An 18,347-nucleotide genomic window follows, 5' to 3' on the forward strand; every position below is an offset into this window, starting at 1 on the left:
CAGTGTGTCATGGCCAGTTGTATCAAAGGAGAATGGCAAGAGCATACAACAAGAAGGTGCATCCCCAGAAATTTGAAGCGGGTCAGCAAGTATTGAAACGTATCCTTCCACATCAGACTGAAGCAAAAGGCAAGTTCGCCCCAAATTGGCAAGGGTCGTTCATCGTAACGAGAGTGTTGTCCAATGGTGCTTTATATTTAACAGATATAGAAGGCAAATGTGTAGATATGGCTATCAATTCTGATGCAGTCAAAAGATATTATGCATGATTTCTTTAGTTTAAATTGTATTTGTTTATACTTGGCATGTTTTGAAGATTGGAATGACGAAGGCATTTTGTTTTGCTATCTAAACACATTATCCTTTGTTACCCCTTTGAGCTCTATTTATTTCCTTTTATACCCCTCTTTTGGAATTAGTAACAAAATTCAGAAACGTGAACGCACAAGCTAAGTAAAGGAAAAGAAAAAAAGATAAGAGAAAAAGAGAAGGAAACACTACAAGAAAAGAGATCTTTAACGACCATTTCTTCACGAAAGGAAATTAATCCAGTCGTTATATGTGTACTTATAGCGGCCAATATTTATTTTCGTCGTTAAAGTTATTTTTTATTGTAATTTTTACGAGGGAATAATTTGTGGTCCTTCAAATTGTGTCAGTCTCGTCGTCAAATCTTAATAAAAATGAAAAACAAGCGCTAATTTTTCCCTCCTTTATTTTCTCAACCAACTATCCGCACATTACCCCCAAATTATCAAAAAAACCCTACAATCTCTCGCCTAAAATGCTATCCCAAAACACGCACAACAACTTCAGCAAAGAAGAGGCAAAGAATCACGAACAAATAGGGCTCTCGCTGCAACTGGTCACTACTCGATCGGCGAAGAAGTTCTGAAATTAACATTATATATACAGAGCAGAGCAGAACTCAATAGATAATCACAAAAAAATTTGGGCTTGTGTACGTAGCTTATAATCTGTCTTCTCTGGTGAATCTGTGTCAACGCTAGTAGGATTCCATTCTCCTTCTCGTCGAGGTAAAGTCAAATTATAACTACCCTTTAATGTTGTTGTTTTATGTTTTGGACGTATTTTCAACTTGTTTTCATGGAGTTTTCGGCTGAAATGTTGGTGGCATTTTGGAGCTAGTTTTTCTGGGTTTTAGTTTTCATTTTACTATTGCATTTTGGGGTTGTTTTGGGATTATTTTGGAGCTAATGTTGAGCTGATTTTGTCCAGAAAAACAACTGGGTTTGGGATGAGTTTAATCGATAGGAAGAGAAAAGATGAACTTAGGTGTTGGGATTTTTTAGAGAGGGTAACAATGAGCTTGGATGATATTTGGATGATTTTTCCTTCTGCTTTTTCGTCTCTTTTTGTTGGCTTCTTTTCCGATCTCCTCCCTCTGTTCTCTCTCCGTCACTCTATCTATACTCCCCCTATTTTCGTCCGTCAAGTTAGAATGGTGAATCTGTGTCGCTAAACTTGTAGTAATAACTATTGTGAAATCGTGTCTTTTTTTTATCTCTCTGCTCTTCAAATATTAGATTTCTTCTTAGAATTATATGTATATTTTCCAGATTTATAGTTACATTGACGCCCTTTATGGCGAGGCTTCTTGTAGTACCTCTGCTATTTGTTTGCTTGCTTGAAGATTAAGATTTAAGAATCAAACATGCTTGTAGGAATTAAATTTGCCTCTTAATTTGTAACAATATGTGTTTAGATGTGGTGTTCCTTAGTTCTTCAAGTCCATAATCTTTCTCTTCTTTCTTGTTCCACCAGTGTTTTAATTGGTTAATGTAGTTGACGAGTGGGATTAGTTTAGTTTTGTTCTTTACAACTTCTTCATCTCGAAAGAGATGATCGTCTTTGCTAAGGAAATCTAGAAAATAACTATACAATAATTAAGATCTGCTAAGTCAGAGATGCCACTAACCTGTTTTGGTAAGATGCTTTATGCATGTTCTATGTGAATTTAAAGTCACATTATTCAGTCAACTAAAGTTAGAATATTTTAATTCGTTTATGCAGTAGACCTCTCGTTATATGAATTGGCTCAAAAGAACTTTCATGTTATCATAATCTATGAATTATAAACATATCAATATTGTTGAAGTACTGCAGAAAGTCACAGTATAAAATTCACTAAGTTGTTTCCATGATAAATCATCACCAACCTGTGGTGATTAATTAAAAGCTCTGAGCAGTACTTTTAACCAGGAGATTGAGGGGGAAGTCACATGTTTTAATTTGGTTTAGGTGAATAACCTACTTTAGTCTCTTCTTTGTCTGACTTTGCTCTCTCCCCATATCTTGAATCAATGAATCCACTTTCAGCTTATCCTTGTCCATTTCGATCAGATATCTATCTGAAAGAATCTCAAGTCCTACTACTGAGAAAAACCACATCCATCAAGTATTGTAACTGCACAATGTTTATCTTTTCCAACAAAGAAACTAACAATATCGAGGTACAGATTCTGTACATCATCATCTGGTAGTAAATCATAGCTGATTTTGAGTTTTTCTAGGATCTTATTGTCAAGGATTGCCTTTAGTTTCCTTAATGCACATTCCCACACCTCTATACTTCTGTCACAACGAGAAGAACCTAAAACTTTGAGAGCCAAAGGAATCCATTTACAATGAAGTATCACATTTTCTGAAAGGTTCTTGTGATCTTCTGAAAGTTGTTCTTTTCCAAAAGCATACCAACTGAAGAGTCGAATTGATTCTTGGGCATTCAATGGCATGAACTTATACATCTTACATCTGCAGACCTCACTAGCATCAAATAGGTGCCGATTTCTGGTTGTAATGATAAGTTTACTACCCAGATAAAACCATTTTCGCATCCCAAGTACAATATTTAACTGATCTCTATCGTCTACATCATCGAGAACAAGAAGAATTCTTCTGCATCGAGTGGCCTCTTGAATCTTGTTGACTCCTTCATCGACACTGTATATCTTCTCAACATTCTTCCCCAAAACACTTGAAACAAGCTTTCTTTGTATACTTACAAGACCATCATGTCTTTCTGAAGTTTTATTTACATCAGCAAGAAAGCTGCCGCCATCAAATTTGTCAAAGTTCATATTGTAAGTTGTCTTAGCTAGTTTAGTTTTACCTATACCTCCCATCCCATATATAGCCATAATATCAATACTAGTTGATCCATCTTTCAATCAGAGACTGAATGTCTCTAACTCGAGAATCTATTCCAACTGGATGGAGAGCAACACTTAAAACTGCGCGATTTAGTTTTCCTGCAACCACCTTCACAATCTCTTGAATAAACTTTGACTCACACCTAAAAATTGAATTGTATTTAATACCATCTAAAGTCATGAATAAAGCACATACTCTGCAATGGAACAATTTAAAATCCACTAATATAAAACTACCTATAAACATCAAGCTAGTAAAAGTTTACCCATCAGATTTATTCTATAAGACCATTCCTCCCAAATTAGCAACTTCTGTTAGAGCAGCCTTCTTTCCTTCACCTTATGCAACAATTCCAGTCTCCTTTCTTCGGTCCCGGATTTACATCTCTCTTTATATATTAAAGAATCTTGTTCAAAACTCCCTTTTTGTTTCCTGACTTCTGAGGGTTCCACATCATAAAACACAGGTAGAACAAAACGTCGAAAAGCTCTCTTACTCTCAAGTATAAACAAAAGTTCATCAAGGCACCTCTCTGAAAAGGTATACTCTTTAGTGAAGACAACAATGAGAATTCTTGATTCTTGAATTGTTTTCTGCAATTCTTTGCATCCCTTTTCATCTATCTCAAGTTCGTCAACCCTGAACGTGCGAATACCAACATTTGATAAAGCTGAAAAAAGATAATCTCCAAAGAACATGCCTATTTAGGTTGCCAAACTCAGAAATTCATGATAAGAAAATGGAGTCACTTTTTGTTTTGTTTTGATCAGTCACTGATAAACGATTGTTCTTTGAGAAGCAATTGTCTAGAACCATAGAAGAGATAAATAGCGAGCGTAAAACTTGTCAATTCATGATAAATATACAAGTTGAAGTGTTTTGCTTATTTTTTGGCTTGTTGAATAAATGTTTACTTCTGGCTAATACATTATTTTAATCATATATACATATATATTACACATGCAACAGATTATGGCACCTAATAAGAAGTGGATGGAACTTATCCATGACCGACTTAATAATGCTTACAAGCTTGGGGTGAACAATTTTTTGGATTTTGCTTTTACAAGATTAAGAGAAGCGCGTGTAATACGTTGTCCATGTATCAAATGTTGTAATACATCTTCGGGAACACGTGAGATGGTTAAGTCACATTTAATAGTACATGAAATAATTCAAAATTATACTTTTTGGTATCATCACGGGGAAAAGTTAGGTGAGCCACAATCAAATTCAGAAGATGTAGAAGATGATGACATTGAAGAAGCTTATGGTGAGGATGAAATACATGGGATTCTAAGAGATTTATACCCTAATTTTGATGCAGACAATACGAACATTGATGGTAATGATTTTCTTGAGGAGGAACAAAATCTTGAAGCAAAAAAATTCTATAGGCTTTTAAAGGATTTTGAGCAACCATTGTACCAAAATTCAAAAGTTTCTAAACTTTCTACTATGGTTAAATTGCTTCATATCAAAAGTATTGGGTGTTGGAGTCATGAGTCATTTACAATGTTCTTGAAGATGTTGAAAGAAGATCTATTGCCCACTGAATCAAACTTGCCAGATTCATATTATGAGGCAAAGAAGATAATTCGGGATCTTGGACTTTCTTACAAAAAGATTGATGCGTGTAAGAATAATTGCATGTTATATTGGAAGGATGACAAGTTTCTTGAATCTTGCAAAGTTTGTGGAGCATCTAGATGGAAAGAGGATAAACATAGCGGAGAAACTAAATTTAAGAGTGGGAAAAAGATAGCGCACAAGATTTTACGTTATTTTCCCTTAAAGCCAAGACTCCAAAGATTGTTTATGTCCTCAAAGATATCATCTTTAATGACATGGCATCAAGAAAAAAGAGTTGACAATGGAATGATGAGGCACCCAGCTGACTCAATGGCATGGAAAAAGTTTGATGAACTTCACCAGTCTTTCGCTGCTGAACCTCGTAATGTTCGACTTGGACTTGCTAGTGATGGTTTTCAACTATTTGGAAGTTCTAGAACCCCGTACAACATTTGGCCTGTTGTACTTATTCCTTATAATTTACCACCTTAGCTATGTATGAAGCAAGAGAATTTTATTTTGTCGATGCTTATTCCTGGTCCTGAAAGTCCGGGAGATGCAATTGATGTTTATCTTCAGCCTTTGATGGATGAATTAAAGGAATTATGGGAAACTGGAGTGGAGACCTTTGATGCATCAACCAAACAAAAATTTATATTGCATGCAGCTCTATTATGGACCATTAATGATTTTCCGGCCTATGCAAATTTATCTGGATGGAATACAAAAGGAAAATTAGCTTGCCCATGTTGCAACAAAGAAACATCCTCAATCAGGTTAGAAAATGGTATAAAGCAGTGTTATATGGGTCATAGACGCTTTCTTCCTCTTAATCACAAATGGAGAAATGATAAACAGTCATTTGATGGCACTAAGAAGCGAAGACTACCACCCAAAGTTTTATCGGGTGAGGATATACTTGATCAAGTGGCTGACTTAGATGGTTTACCACTAACAAAGGATCCAAAGAAGAAGCCTAAAATATCACATGAGAGTAGGGGTGATAATTGGAATAAGAAGAGTATTTTCTTTGATCTTCCCTATTGGAAAACTCTATTGTTACGATATAATTTAGATGTGATGCATATCGAGAAAAATGTATGTGACAATATTTTGGGGACAATCTTAAATGTCAAAGGAAAAACTAAAGATACCATAAAAGCTCGATTGGATTGCAAGCAATGAACATAAGGAAAGAATTGCATCCAATTAAAAATGGGGATAAATATGAGCTACCGACAGCATGTTATACGTTATCTCCTGAAGAGAAGAACATATTTTTCAGATTCCTAAAGAACTTAAAGGTTCCAGATGGATATTCATCAAATATATCTTAGTGTGTCACCACTAAAGATCGCAAAATTTCAGACCTAAAAAGTCATGATTGTCATGTTCTTCTACAACATTTACTTTCACTTGCTATACGTGGTATGCTTTGCAAATCTGTATGTGAACCTCTTATTGAGTTGTCTTTATTTTTCAACTTGCTTGGAGCAAAATGTTTAAGAATGGAAGAGTTAGAACAAATAGCAGCTCAAATTCCTATAACTCTATGCAAGTTAGAAAAGGTATTCCCTCCTTCATTTTTTGATGTGATGGTGCACTTGCCGATCCATTTAGCTAATGAGGCTATGATTGCTGGACCTATTCAATATAGATGGATGTATCCAGTGGAGAGATGGCTATACTTTTTGAAATCTTTAGTTGGTAATAGGGCTTGCCTAGAAGGTTCTATCCCGGAGAGATATTTGGCAACTGAATGTTTAACTTTATGTTCAAGGTATTTGCATACAATGGAAACAAAATTTAATCGCCTTGAGCGGAATTATGATGGTGGTATTATTGAATCTGATGGAGGTTTAACAGTTTTTTGTCAACCTGGAAAAGATTTAAGAGCTGGAAAAATAGACAAACTTAATCCAGATGAATTAGAGCAAGCACATATTTATATTTTGAAGAACTGTGATGAAATTCAACCATTTCTCGAGTAAGTATTGACTCGACATAATAATTTGATTATATTTTATCCATCACTTCAATTAAAATGACATGTTATTCTTAATTTTTTGTAGAGAGTTTTCACAAATTCCAGGTGATACCTCTCAAAAACATTCTGATAGGGAGTTCATTAGCTGGTTTTAAAAAAAGGTTAGTACTAGTTATGTACTATTGTTATTTTCTTAACCATAATATTTATATAGTATTTGCTAATTAAATTATATAATTGATTTTGATAGGTTGTTGAATTGTACAAATGTGATAACAGTAAGAAAATGGAAGATTTGCTCACTTTGTCACGTGGTCCCCTGCCATATATGAGACGTCTTAAAGGCTACGTTACTAATGGATATAGGTTTCATGTGGAAGAGTATGACAGGGGTTTGAGGACTCAAAACTACGGGGTGGTTGTAGTTGGTGAGACAGATGAAGAGAATAAAAATATTGATTATTATGGAGAACTTACTGAGATTCTTGAATTGCAATTTATTGGAGAAAAAAGAGTGATCTTGTTTAGATGTAAGTGGTTTGATGTGTATGACCAAGAAAAGGGAGTTAGAATGGATGAATATGGCTTTGTGAGTGTTAACCGTCAGCGATTATTGAAAACTAATGAGCCATTTGTATTAGCAAACCAAGCATTACAAGTATTTTATGTCGACGATCCTTCAAATAAAGGCTGGCATATTGCAAGAAAAGTTCTACCTCGTGATACTTTTGACATTTTGCAAGAAAAAGATGACGATTTGGAGAATTTGGATAATTCTACACAAATGAAAAGGAAAAGAACTGATGAGGGTTTTTGACCTTCAATAGTTCGTGCACATTGAATGGTCAAATTCTCTACTTGGGTATCCCATCCGAGGTTCGATGGGATAGCTTTTGTACAGACGGATTTTTTAACTTTAGTAGATTGTTGTATTGTGCAAGCTGGCCTTACATGTTTCATTCGAAACCGGAAAGCTAACTGCTTCAAGGGCGAGGTCAGAGTTCTTTACCCGGGTTTAATAGCGGAACTCAATCAGCCGGCAGAAAAGTTCATGGAAACATTGTTTGTCCATCTCTTAGCAAGTGGCAGGCCAAATGCATATAGACTGCCCGTTACGTGCTATTACCTCCTTCACCTTGATTTAGCTTGAAAAACTCTTTTTTCTCTTTTCTCTCTCCATCATCTCAGTTGCTACAGAATGAGTTCTTATTTTATCAGTAATACTTCCACATATCTATCATAGTTTTATAGTCAAAGAAGGATGCCTGTTTGGATAATACACTTTTTAGGATGCTCTAGCTGGACCCCTTTCTTACTATGACCTTCGGGGACCACCTGTTCGATGTCATTTTTCTCCTATCCATCATGGGATGCTTCCCAAAACTCGTTTGGCTTTATCTTTGGTTTTATTGTGCTTATTTTCGAGTTAGGTGGTTAAGAATGAATGTCAACTTCATAGGATCATTCTTTTAACTGCCATTATCGTTTCATACTCTCAAGTATGCTCATTAACTATTATCAATGTTAAAGCTGCTTCTAGAATTAATCTCTTATGTTGTACTGCTGCTGGAAAGTGGAAAAAAGAATTGAAAATACTTTAGTGGTCAATTGCTGAGCATAGGTCCTTCAAAAATCAAGTAGTGCAAGCATTTATACTAGTTTCTTAACTAGTCACCTACCGCATTATGCCTTCTTAGCTGTTATCACCTACCGTATTATGCCTTCTAACAACTGCCTAGAGAGTGTTATATGATAATCATCAAATGCAGATAAATACCTCAAGGTGATGTATGCTAAATCACTTGTACCAGATATCTCTATTCGCATTGAACTGTAGAAAGTACCACTGCTAGTGGCTAACTACTGAAGTAAAGATAACTTTCTATAATGTATAAATCTAATTGTATGCAGGTAGTTGTATTGGTTTAGATGTGTTTAAAAGGTAGTATAAAGAATACACTGCTTTAAAGCTGATTCACTGTTGTGGAGTGCAAATACAAACTTGTCTATACAGCTTCTCGGTTGCACTCTTTGGAAATCATATAATCATGGCTCTGTTTTACATTGGAACTGATTGCAAGTGAATAAGTTTCTGGAAGGACTTGGAGCAGCTGCCATATGCTTGGTCTCTATATGGTTTTACAAGTTTAGCCTTGTTGTATTTTGTTTGTGTTTTCTAATTCTAACACAAGTTAATTCTTTTATCAGTAATATTGGCAAGGGAAATTTTGTGTGGATAAATAACTTTATTACTCATCTTAATGATTTTTATCTTTCTCATGTAACAGTTAATCCATACTTTTATCTTATTTTAGGTTGACATGAATCCATCAAAATTTCAGAAGTCTGAAATGGGAGCAACTTCAAAGAATGTACATCATGCATATATTCAACCTGGTGCTTTAGCAAGGGGAAGAGGACACAACTTTGGATCTTTGGGCTCTGTAAAAACAAGTATTGGAAAGAGAACTCTGATTGTAGAAAATAAAAATCATAATTCAACAGCTTTTGAGCAGAATAAGCTTGCACATATTAATAATCTTGTGCCCCCTGGTTTTGTTTCGATGGAGATGATGCTCCCCTCGCTCAAGACCCTGAAGCGATACAAGGTCTCTTAAGTTATAATTTTTTGTTTTGTTTTATTTCTTATTGGACTGGTATTGATTTTATGTTTCACGTAAATCAAAATTTGCAGAAACAGGAGCAGCTTTGAAGAATATACATCATGCATACATTCAACCTGCGGCTTTAGCAAGGGGACGAGGGAAAAGCTTTCGATCTTTGGGCTCTGCAAAAATAAATGTTTTAAAAAAAATCTAATTTGCAAGATTAAAAATTACAACTCAAGGGCTTCTAAGCAGTATAAACTAGCACATAGTTGTAATAATCTCATGCCTCCTGGTTTTGATACGATGAAAGACGACATTCCCTTCACTCAAGAAGCTGAAATGATGCAAGGTCTCAAGTTTTAATTATTTATTTTGTGTTTGTTATAAGACTAGAAGTTATTTTATGCTTTACTCAAATCAAAATTTGCAGAAGTTGGAGCTATTTTGAAGAATGTACGAGACACTTACAGTCAACCTAGTGCTTTAGCAAGGGGATGTGGGCAAAACTTAAGATCTTCGGGCTCGGCAAAAGGAAGCGTTGGAAAGAGAAATATGGTTGGCGAAAGTAAAAATCACAACTCAACAGCTTCTGAGCAGAATAAGCTAGCGCATAATAGTACTAATCTTATGCCTCCTAGTTTCGATCCAATGGAAGATGATGTTTCCCTCGCTCAAGAAGATGAAATGATGCAAGGTCTCAAGTTTAATATATTTTTTGTTTGTTATAAGACTGGAATTTATTTTATGTTAAAATTTGCAGATTTATGTGAATCTGAAAAGCCAAAAAAGGTGAGAGGAAAGAACAAGAATAAAGATGTAGCAGGACTCAAATCCGGAGAAAAGTTTAGAGTTAACTTTTACAACAATCGGGTTGTAGGAAAGCATCAAGCCTCATTTTCGAGACACTTGGGTATATTAGTTCATGATCGTAATATGTGTCCGTTGCAAGTACATTCATGGAAGGACATCGGAGAAGATAAGCTGGAACACATGTGGCGAGCTGTTACAGTAAGTATTTAAACCATTATTAAAGCAATACTTTCTTGGTTGAATTGCTCTTTTCAGGAAAAAATTTCATGGGATATAATCTTAAAAATCACTCTTGAGAAAGAGAAGTTTAGCTGGCCATATTTAGCAACACATCTTCTCTTCCATAGTTAAAAATTTATTAATGAAGGCAATGTCTTGAGTGGCTTTCTTTATTTAGCAGCACATCTTCTGTGAATCTTTGTTTTTAAGCTGGTTTTTTGCATTTATAACTTGTCTTGAATCTCTGTTAGTGATCTCTGGCAATTACATTGTTATTAGTGTGAAATAGTTGATGCTTTACAAAGCTTCTTGACATTGAAGTGATCTCTGCCCAGTTTTGGCAACTTTCAATATTTGCAAGATTTAGACCTTTCTCAGAATCATCTAAGTGGTAACATACCAAATGGAGTTATGAGTTGTAGAGGGTAAATGCTAAAAGACTAAATATAGGAACATATGATACTATCAAAATCTTTGAGTTGACCCTGTGGATATGGTTATGCACTGCCTTAGTGCATTTTTGTTAATACAATTGTTACCATTCTCAAAAATCTTTGAGTTGGCTTGCATTTTATGTCATATTAAATGTCCTGCATTTTTGGTGTTGACCTGAACTAAAAAACAACTCACCAACCTACCATTAAAAAGTGTTTGTCTCAATAGTTCTCATGTTTTTTGGCGAGGTACCATGAGATTTAACCTACAATACATATTTAGTTTATATTATTAATTCATGGCAAAGTGGTTGCATTACTAATTTGCCTTTTGATAATTTTCAAGTCCTTTCCTTTCTTGATTGATGATTTTGCAAAATATTGTAGGACAAATTTGACAGTGATGACATGAATCATCAAAGAGATCATGTCTTAAACCATATGAAAAAGTTATGGACCAATTGGAGAGGATCATTGCCCAGGATGTAAAGTTTAAGCCATTGCATGAAGCTCTAAAAAATGTTCCGAAGGAGATAGACAAGAGTGATTGGGAATGGTTAGTCAAAGAACATTTTTTAAGTGAAAAATTTAAGGTAAGACTTCATAACTACTTTTTAACTTCTTATTATTGTAAGTAACAGTTCATGATTTCAGTGGTTTGTTCTTAATGTAGGAAACAAGTATTAGAAACTCGATCAATAGGTCTAAGTTGAGAATGCCTCATCGTACGGGTAGCAAGTCGATTAGAGAAATTATTTACGAACTGGTAAGAGCACAGCAATCCTATTCATATTCACTGAAGAGTGCTTTTTCCAGTTTAATTTTGCACCTTGAACTGCAAACTACCCTGTTTATTGGCTTTGATTTTACATGTTTGGTTTAGCAATGTTACAGAATTACTAATTCTAAAAAAAATGCAACAGAATAATATGGAAGTAAAGGACTTGACTGGTACTATATAACTTGGTGATTAATAGTGACTCTTCTACTGCAGTATAATAGTAATCACTTGCTACAGAATAATAGTGACTGATACTAAAATGCAACAGAACAATAGTGATTGTTCTGCTGCAGTAGATCACTTGCTGCTTACTTTAGTTTCAGTGCTCCGTAATTTCATAGATTAATGCATGTCATAATTGCTGGCTTTTGGTAGAGTCGGATTGAAGTAGCCTGCATCCATGTAGCTCCATATGATCCTGAATTTTCCTTAATGGCTATATTTACCTTATGTCTATTTCATCTCTTTTTTACACTAGATGCAACAAGGGAGGCATAAATTAGAGCTTTATAAGTTCATCAATCTCCTCTGTCTCTTATTTAATATGCAAAACACCTTTTTTAAAATATACAAAGTAGGCATAAATATACCAGATTTGATGTCTAGGAAATGTTGCATCTTATCCGTAACACCTGAGGATAGTAGCAATTACAATTAACTTGGTGATTAAAATTGTTACTAATAAGCCTTGCAGTCCAGCACTACTGAGGCAGGTTCTGATGCAACTTGCTCCAAACTAAGGGGGGATCTTCAGGCAGTGTTTAATGTCTTTGTTTGACTTGTTTATTTAAATGTGAAGGGAGGCAAAGACGGTAATCCACCGAACATGGCAACTATATTCTTTGAGACTCACAAGAAAGGCGACACGTTTGTAGAACCTGAAGCTAGTAAAAAATATGTATGTTTATTGATGAACTTTATTTTACATCCTTCATTTTATTTTTATGTATTTTGTTATTTCAAATTTTCTTGTATTTTATAGGCTGAAATACAAGAGCTGGTACAATTTGAGCCTATCTCTTACAAATATCGAGGTAATAGAAAGATGTTTCGGACCTCAAAATAAGAGTCATGTGGTTGGATTAGGGGGTGGTATAACCACTAAGGAGTTGAAAGGCGGTAGCTCCTCAAAGGCTACAATCCTGATTGAGCTAAATGCAACTCGAAAAGAAAAAGAATCACTACAAACTGAGCTGAATGCAACTAAAAAAGCAAAAGACTCTCTGGAAAAACGCATGGACGACTTTGAGTCTAAGTATGATCATCTTATAAGCTTATTGGTTGATCAACCTTCATCAACACCATCTACAAGTCAACAAAGTACAAGTTGAAGTATTTGACAGGTGCGTAAGCTTTCTACCAATTTTTAGATGATGAATATCCTTAAATGAATTTAGTGAAATCTTTTTTTGTTAGTTAAATAAAGTACTGAGCTAGAAAGAAGTGACATTCCTGACGTTGACAAGAAAAAGTTTGTCTTTTCTCATCTAATCCTTTACTATGTTTACTTGGGTTAAGCCCTTAAGTTTACAGTACTTAATTATTTTTTCATAAATGAGCTTTTGATTTCCTCTAATGCTGCCATAAAAATATATGTTCCTGACAGTTTTGAGGTTGTATCTTTTCTAGTTCTGGCTTTAAAGTATTATGGTTACTGTCATTTATATATTCCCTTTGATATATATGTGATTAATGTAAATTATTGATATGTCTTTGTATGGAATAGCATATTCAAGTATTTACTGTTGTTGTCAGCTTATTTGTTTGAGATATTAAAATGGAGTAGTATTACGATTAATCTGGCTGGAAAGAGCACTAGTTTGCTCTGCTAAGGAGATATATATAAGATTATAAATGCATGACTGATGCAATAGTTTGTTCTCTCTTTCTTTTTGGTTAAGTAGTGCTAAGCAACTCAAACAATGGTTTCTTACTGCTAGTGAGGTGGAAAGTGTTCTACTCTTTTCTTTTTCTTTTTCTTTTGGAGTTGTTTCTTCTTTGACTGAGTTGACACAGCTATTTCCCGTGTTCGTGCTCTTTTCAAACCAACAGACTTGGGAGTAGAAGCTGCATTAATAGATGTAATCCCAGTAGTCTTAGGATTAGCATGCACGATGTTCCCATCTTCGGTTCTTTTTGCACCAGCTTCATCCCTAAAACCTGGTAGTTTTCCAGCTAAGTCACCTAGTGTAGCAGTAGGTCGATCATTGTTCTGGTTTCTTTCTCTTGCTCAGCTGGAAACACCTGCATGTTAGGCTTCTCCTGACCACAATATTTTTGCTCAGCAGTAGCTCGATCACTTGATGCATTCAAAGGAAGAGTAGCTCCTAAAGATGAAACTACAATAGCTGATTCTTTTCCATGTTTTTCAACATGTCCTGCCACTGCTACTGCTGCATGATTCTTAGGAGGGAATAGTAATACTTTTTTATATGATATCATTTGCTCCCAATGTATTGGCTATTATACTGTTGGCGAGCGAGCATCAGTAATATGTTTCATGATACTCTTAATGTTAGATTTAGTTGTAAGAAGCACTAATTATTCATAGTATTTTGAAATGTTCTTCGCTTCGTGGTTTTACATTTTATTGTGTGGCAGCGACTTACCAATCTTAAATCTTGTTTTCTTACTCAACTAATATGAAGCTTTTTTAACAGATAAAGGGCCTGAAGTTTGAAGAATCATCCTTCAAGAGAGTTTCGAGCAAGTTGAAGCATGTGGAATTGTATTTTGTTTTATTAGGAGTTGTAGTCGTCATCTGTACAAACTACTATTTCGCTTTCTCTTTAGTTTTCTGTTTTCTTTAAGGAATTGAAACAAAAGGATCATGCAATTTGGATGTAATATATTATTTGATGTTTTAGTTCTTTATAATTAAAAAAGATGTTTTATGTCGATATTGAAATTCATTCTTTGTATGATTTTGAATGCGTGTAATATATTTATTAATTTAAATTTCACATTAGCTAAGGAAAATTTTGGGTTTTATGTCGTTGAAAGTACATACGATTAACGAATGGAATTCCGGTCGCCAAACACTAACAACGACTGAAAATTAGTTACTGCTAGTGAAGTGTTTAACGACTGGAACGACATTTAATGATGGGAAAATCCCCTCGCTAATGTTGGTATAACGACTAAATTCCTTTCCATTGTTAAAAGAGTTTTTACGATGGGATCAAAATCCCGTCGTTTACCTTTAACGACGGAGGCACTAACGACCGGCGATGACCAGTTTTTACCCCATCGTAATTGATTGATAACGACCGGATTTAAAGTTTTAACAACCGAATTTCCCATCGTTAAAGACCTATTTTCCTGTAGTGAAAAGAGAGAAAAGATAAGAGAAAAAGAGAAAGAAAAGAATGAAAAAGAGAAAAAAAAAAAAAGAAAGAGAAAAAGAAGAAGAAAAGAAAAGAAACAGAGACAAGAAAGAGAAAAATCACAACAACAAAGTAATACATATGACATGAACTACGTTCGACCTGATTCCTTTTAAGGATACGTAGGCAGCCTCACGGTTCGGTCCCATCAAAATAAAATTCAAAAAGTCCCCAAACAAAGAAATTGGGGCAGAAGTTGTGGTTGTTGTAAGAAATCTTATTCCAAAAGTTGTAATTTTTGAACCCAGTTGAGTTGTTTTGAGCCTTTTGATATCCTTTCCTTCTAACCCCATCCAAAAGCCCACATTACGGTCCAAAGAAAGACCTTCCGATCAGCCTTCGAGAGATTCCGAGTCGAGCAAGTAAAGATGATTCATATCAGGGGCAACACTCCGGTCTAAGCAAGAAAAATGAAAAAATGAGATAGTCTTATTGGTGAAAACCCTCACGAGCACCGTAAGGCGAAAGTTAGTTGAGAGATGAACAAATGAGAGAGGTTTATCGGTGAAAACCCTTCAAGGGACCGCAGGCCGAACAAGGTTAGTGATTGGTCAGAGAAATTGGGTTATGAAGATCTTGGGGCACAAGTATGACAACTGAAAGTTGATTGGCTGGATAGACTGTGCTGATTAATCTGAAATGCATGTCATGATCATTGGTACCGGCTGCTCCACTCAGATAAGTCTCTTTTCTTTTTCCCCTTCAAACAGTCATCCAGTTTTGGATTTTTCTTCCTTATTCCTAACTCTCAAAGTCATTGCATTTCATTTCTTTTGGGTTTATTTCTCTAAGATATTTCCAATGCCAGTTTTGTTTAAGCAAATAGGAAAGGATTTCAAAGCTCACTACCAACTTCCAAAATTGCACAAAGCACAGAGCAGTCAGAACATGCCAAAGAAAGTATGATGAAAAGTGGGACATAAAGTGTTAGTGAAAGTTCCATCGGGAGAATGGCTTAGTAATTTCGTGGGAGATGCAGAGGTTCCGATAGAAGGGTCAGAAATGTAAAACAACGGTTTGGGTATAGAGCACTCGGGTCATCCAGGGTCCTGCAATTGAGGATCAGTCAGAAAGTCAAACAATTCTGGGCCAGTTCAAGGCAACCAGTCAAAGCAAAGTATGGCAGCGGAGAGGCCACCTTCAGCAAGAATGCCACAAACTAACCACCATATTTTTAAACTGACAAGATTTTTCTTTGATTTGAAGGAGGGGCAAAAAATTTTGTTTGTTTCGGAGAAACCCTCCGTAAGGAAAAAGCAAGTACCAGACAGGTTTGGCCGTAAATTCTCAGGACCCTCCTGGATAATGGGACCTAGTTTTAAAATTCAAAACATTCATGAGTCGCAAGATCTAGCATAGGTCTTACCCCAAAGAAATATAAGTTGGCTTTGAAGTTTTCGTTCTTAGGATAGGATTCAATTCGAATTTCAGGACCCTCCTGAATAATGGGATCTAGCTTTAAGACTTCCATTAGATAACAAGACTTAGCGTAAGTTCTGCTGTAGGGAAATATAATTTAGCCTTAAAGTTGTCACTCTTAAGATAAGACTTGATTTTGATTCTCAGGACCCTCTTAGATAATGGGATGTAGTTTTAAAACTTTCTTAGATAACAAGGCTTAGCGGAAGTCATACCTTTAGAAGAGATAATTTAGCTTTGAATCTGTCATTTAACTAGGAGTTTTCAGGACCCTCCTGGATAATGGGATTTAGCTTTCAAATTCTTAGGGATATTTGGTAACATGATTCAATTAACACTTACGGATTCGCCCAGCTACCAAACTGGGGCAGAAAACTCTCTTTGTTTTGTCTATTTTGTTGAAATCAGGCACCCACCTGGAGAGCAAGGGAGAACAACACGAGTTTTAAGGATAGAAAGCAGTTCAGGGTCAAGCAACCAGGCACCCATTTGGGAAACAAGGAAAGATAATTCAAAGGAAAAGCAGTCACAAGAGGAAGTAATTCAAGTTCAGCAATCAGGAGCCCACCTGGAGAACAAAGGGAAGCAGCGAGGTTCAAAGGGAAGCAGCAATCAGGAGCCCACCTGAAGAATAAAGGGAAGCAGCAGTGTTCAAAGGAAGACAGCAATCAGAAGCCCACCTGAAGAACAAAGGGAAAGCAGCAAGGTTCAAAGGAGTTCAGCAATCAAGAGCCCACCTGAAGAACAAAGGGAAACATCTCAAGTTTCGAGGAAAAACAGCAACGTTCAAAAGAAGACAGCAATCAGGAGCCCACCTGAAGAACGAAGGGAAGCAACAATGTTCAAAGGAAGACAGCAATCAGGAGCCCACCTGGAGAACGAAGGGAAGCAGCGAGGTTCAAAGGAAGACAACAATCAGGAGCCTACCTAGAGAACAAAGGGAAGCAACAATATTCAAAAGAAGTTCGGCAATCAGGAGCTCACCTGGAGAACAAAGGGAGAATAAGGCAAGTTTCGGAGGAAAGGAAGATAATTCAAGTTCAGCAATCAGGAGCCCACCTGGAGAATAAAGGGAAGGAAACAGTGGTCAAAGGAAGATGGTTCAGGTTCAGCAATCAGACGCCCACCTGGAGAAAAGAGAAAGCATTTCAGATTACAATTCAAGTCGGCAACAAAGGAGTTTCACCTGGAGAGTACGAGTCAACAGAGCAACAGGGATCGCAAGATCAAGTTTGAAGATGTAGATAGGATTCTTGTAATGCATAGATCATAGTTTAGTCTAGTTTCTTTTATTTTTTTCTTGGTGTAATAAGGAGTTCAGTCAGCAGTAGCAGCAGCAACAGTGAAATCACAGCTTCATGGTAGTCCCAACTACCGAAACTTCCCGAACTACACTGACCTAATTCCTTTATAGCCAAGGATATGTAGTCAATCTCGGAAGCAGGGTGCGGTCAAATCTTTAAAAATGCCTCCCACGGAGTATTCAAACGGGCAAAAATCGCTCGTATCCGCTCACTTATCTTTGCACGAAAACTCTTCGTGTTTCCGAGCAAAGAAGAGCAGCTGTGAGCACGTGATTTTTGCCATATATGAATTACTCCCATAAATTCAAGATAAATAAATCTTTCCATTATTTGCAATTCTGTAGGTTTTTCATATGATTTTTGTTAATTGTTTGCATTTGTCTGCGCATGTTTAATTTTATTTAATTCATAAAAATACAAAAAATATATTGCATCTGCATTTAGGATTTGAATTTTGAATTTTTTAATTAGTAAATTAGTGTTTTACAAAAGTGGAGAAATCACAAAAAAATAACTTATTTTTGCATCTTTAATTTTAGTTTTAAATTTTGGTAGTTTTCTTTTAATTTAGCATTTAATTAGTTGTGGTAATTATTATTTAAAGTTAATTAATTTAATTTGGTAGGATAATCTAGTTTTGAGATTTAATTTA

The 18,347-nt window shown here is 35.6% G+C and overlaps 3 protein-coding genes across 5 annotated transcripts; 2 read left to right on the forward strand and 1 right to left on the reverse strand.

Moving 5' to 3' along the window:
- Window positions 1-707: 707 nt before the first annotated feature.
- On the forward strand, window positions 708-14,486 carry LOC107793740 (uncharacterized). Of its 3 annotated transcripts, XM_075255817.1 has the most exons (13): window positions 745-1,037; window positions 6,527-6,733; window positions 6,819-6,894; window positions 6,984-7,844; window positions 9,049-9,342; window positions 9,429-9,691; window positions 9,773-10,036; window positions 10,103-10,350; window positions 11,193-11,398; window positions 11,479-11,571; window positions 12,386-12,484; window positions 12,569-12,929; window positions 14,247-14,486. In XM_075255817.1, the coding sequence occupies exons 4-6, from the start codon at window positions 7,575-7,577 to the stop codon at window positions 9,444-9,446; spliced, it is 582 nt and encodes a 193-aa protein (XP_075111918.1). In that variant the 5' UTR covers window positions 745-1,037; window positions 6,527-6,733; window positions 6,819-6,894; window positions 6,984-7,574; the 3' UTR covers window positions 9,447-9,691; window positions 9,773-10,036; window positions 10,103-10,350; window positions 11,193-11,398; window positions 11,479-11,571; window positions 12,386-12,484; window positions 12,569-12,929; window positions 14,247-14,486. The 3 variants fall into 3 exon arrangements, with proteins under 3 accessions (XP_075111915.1, XP_075111918.1, XP_075111917.1); XM_075255814.1 differs by lacking the exons at window positions 6,527-6,733; window positions 6,819-6,894; window positions 6,984-7,844 and having other exon boundaries at window positions 708-1,037; XM_075255816.1 differs by lacking the exons at window positions 745-1,037; window positions 6,527-6,733; window positions 6,819-6,894; window positions 6,984-7,844 and having other exon boundaries at window positions 7,923-9,342.
- Window positions 2,264-3,259, reverse strand: LOC107793741 (disease resistance protein RPV1-like). The gene has a single exon (XM_075255810.1). The coding sequence runs from the start codon at window positions 3,159-3,161 to the stop codon at window positions 2,394-2,396; it is 768 nt and encodes a 255-aa protein (XP_075111911.1). The 5' UTR covers window positions 3,162-3,259; the 3' UTR covers window positions 2,264-2,393.
- LOC142161601 (uncharacterized) lies at window positions 4,147-5,238 on the forward strand. Its single transcript, XM_075222812.1, has one exon. The coding sequence runs from the start codon at window positions 4,147-4,149 to the stop codon at window positions 5,236-5,238; it is 1,092 nt and encodes a 363-aa protein (XP_075078913.1).
- Window positions 14,487-18,347: the final 3,861 nt, after the last annotated feature.

This window comes from Nicotiana tabacum, chromosome 1, assembly GCF_000715075.1.
Source record: "Nicotiana tabacum cultivar K326 chromosome 1, ASM71507v2, whole genome shotgun sequence".
Taxonomy (NCBI): Eukaryota; Viridiplantae; Streptophyta; class Magnoliopsida; order Solanales; family Solanaceae; genus Nicotiana; species Nicotiana tabacum.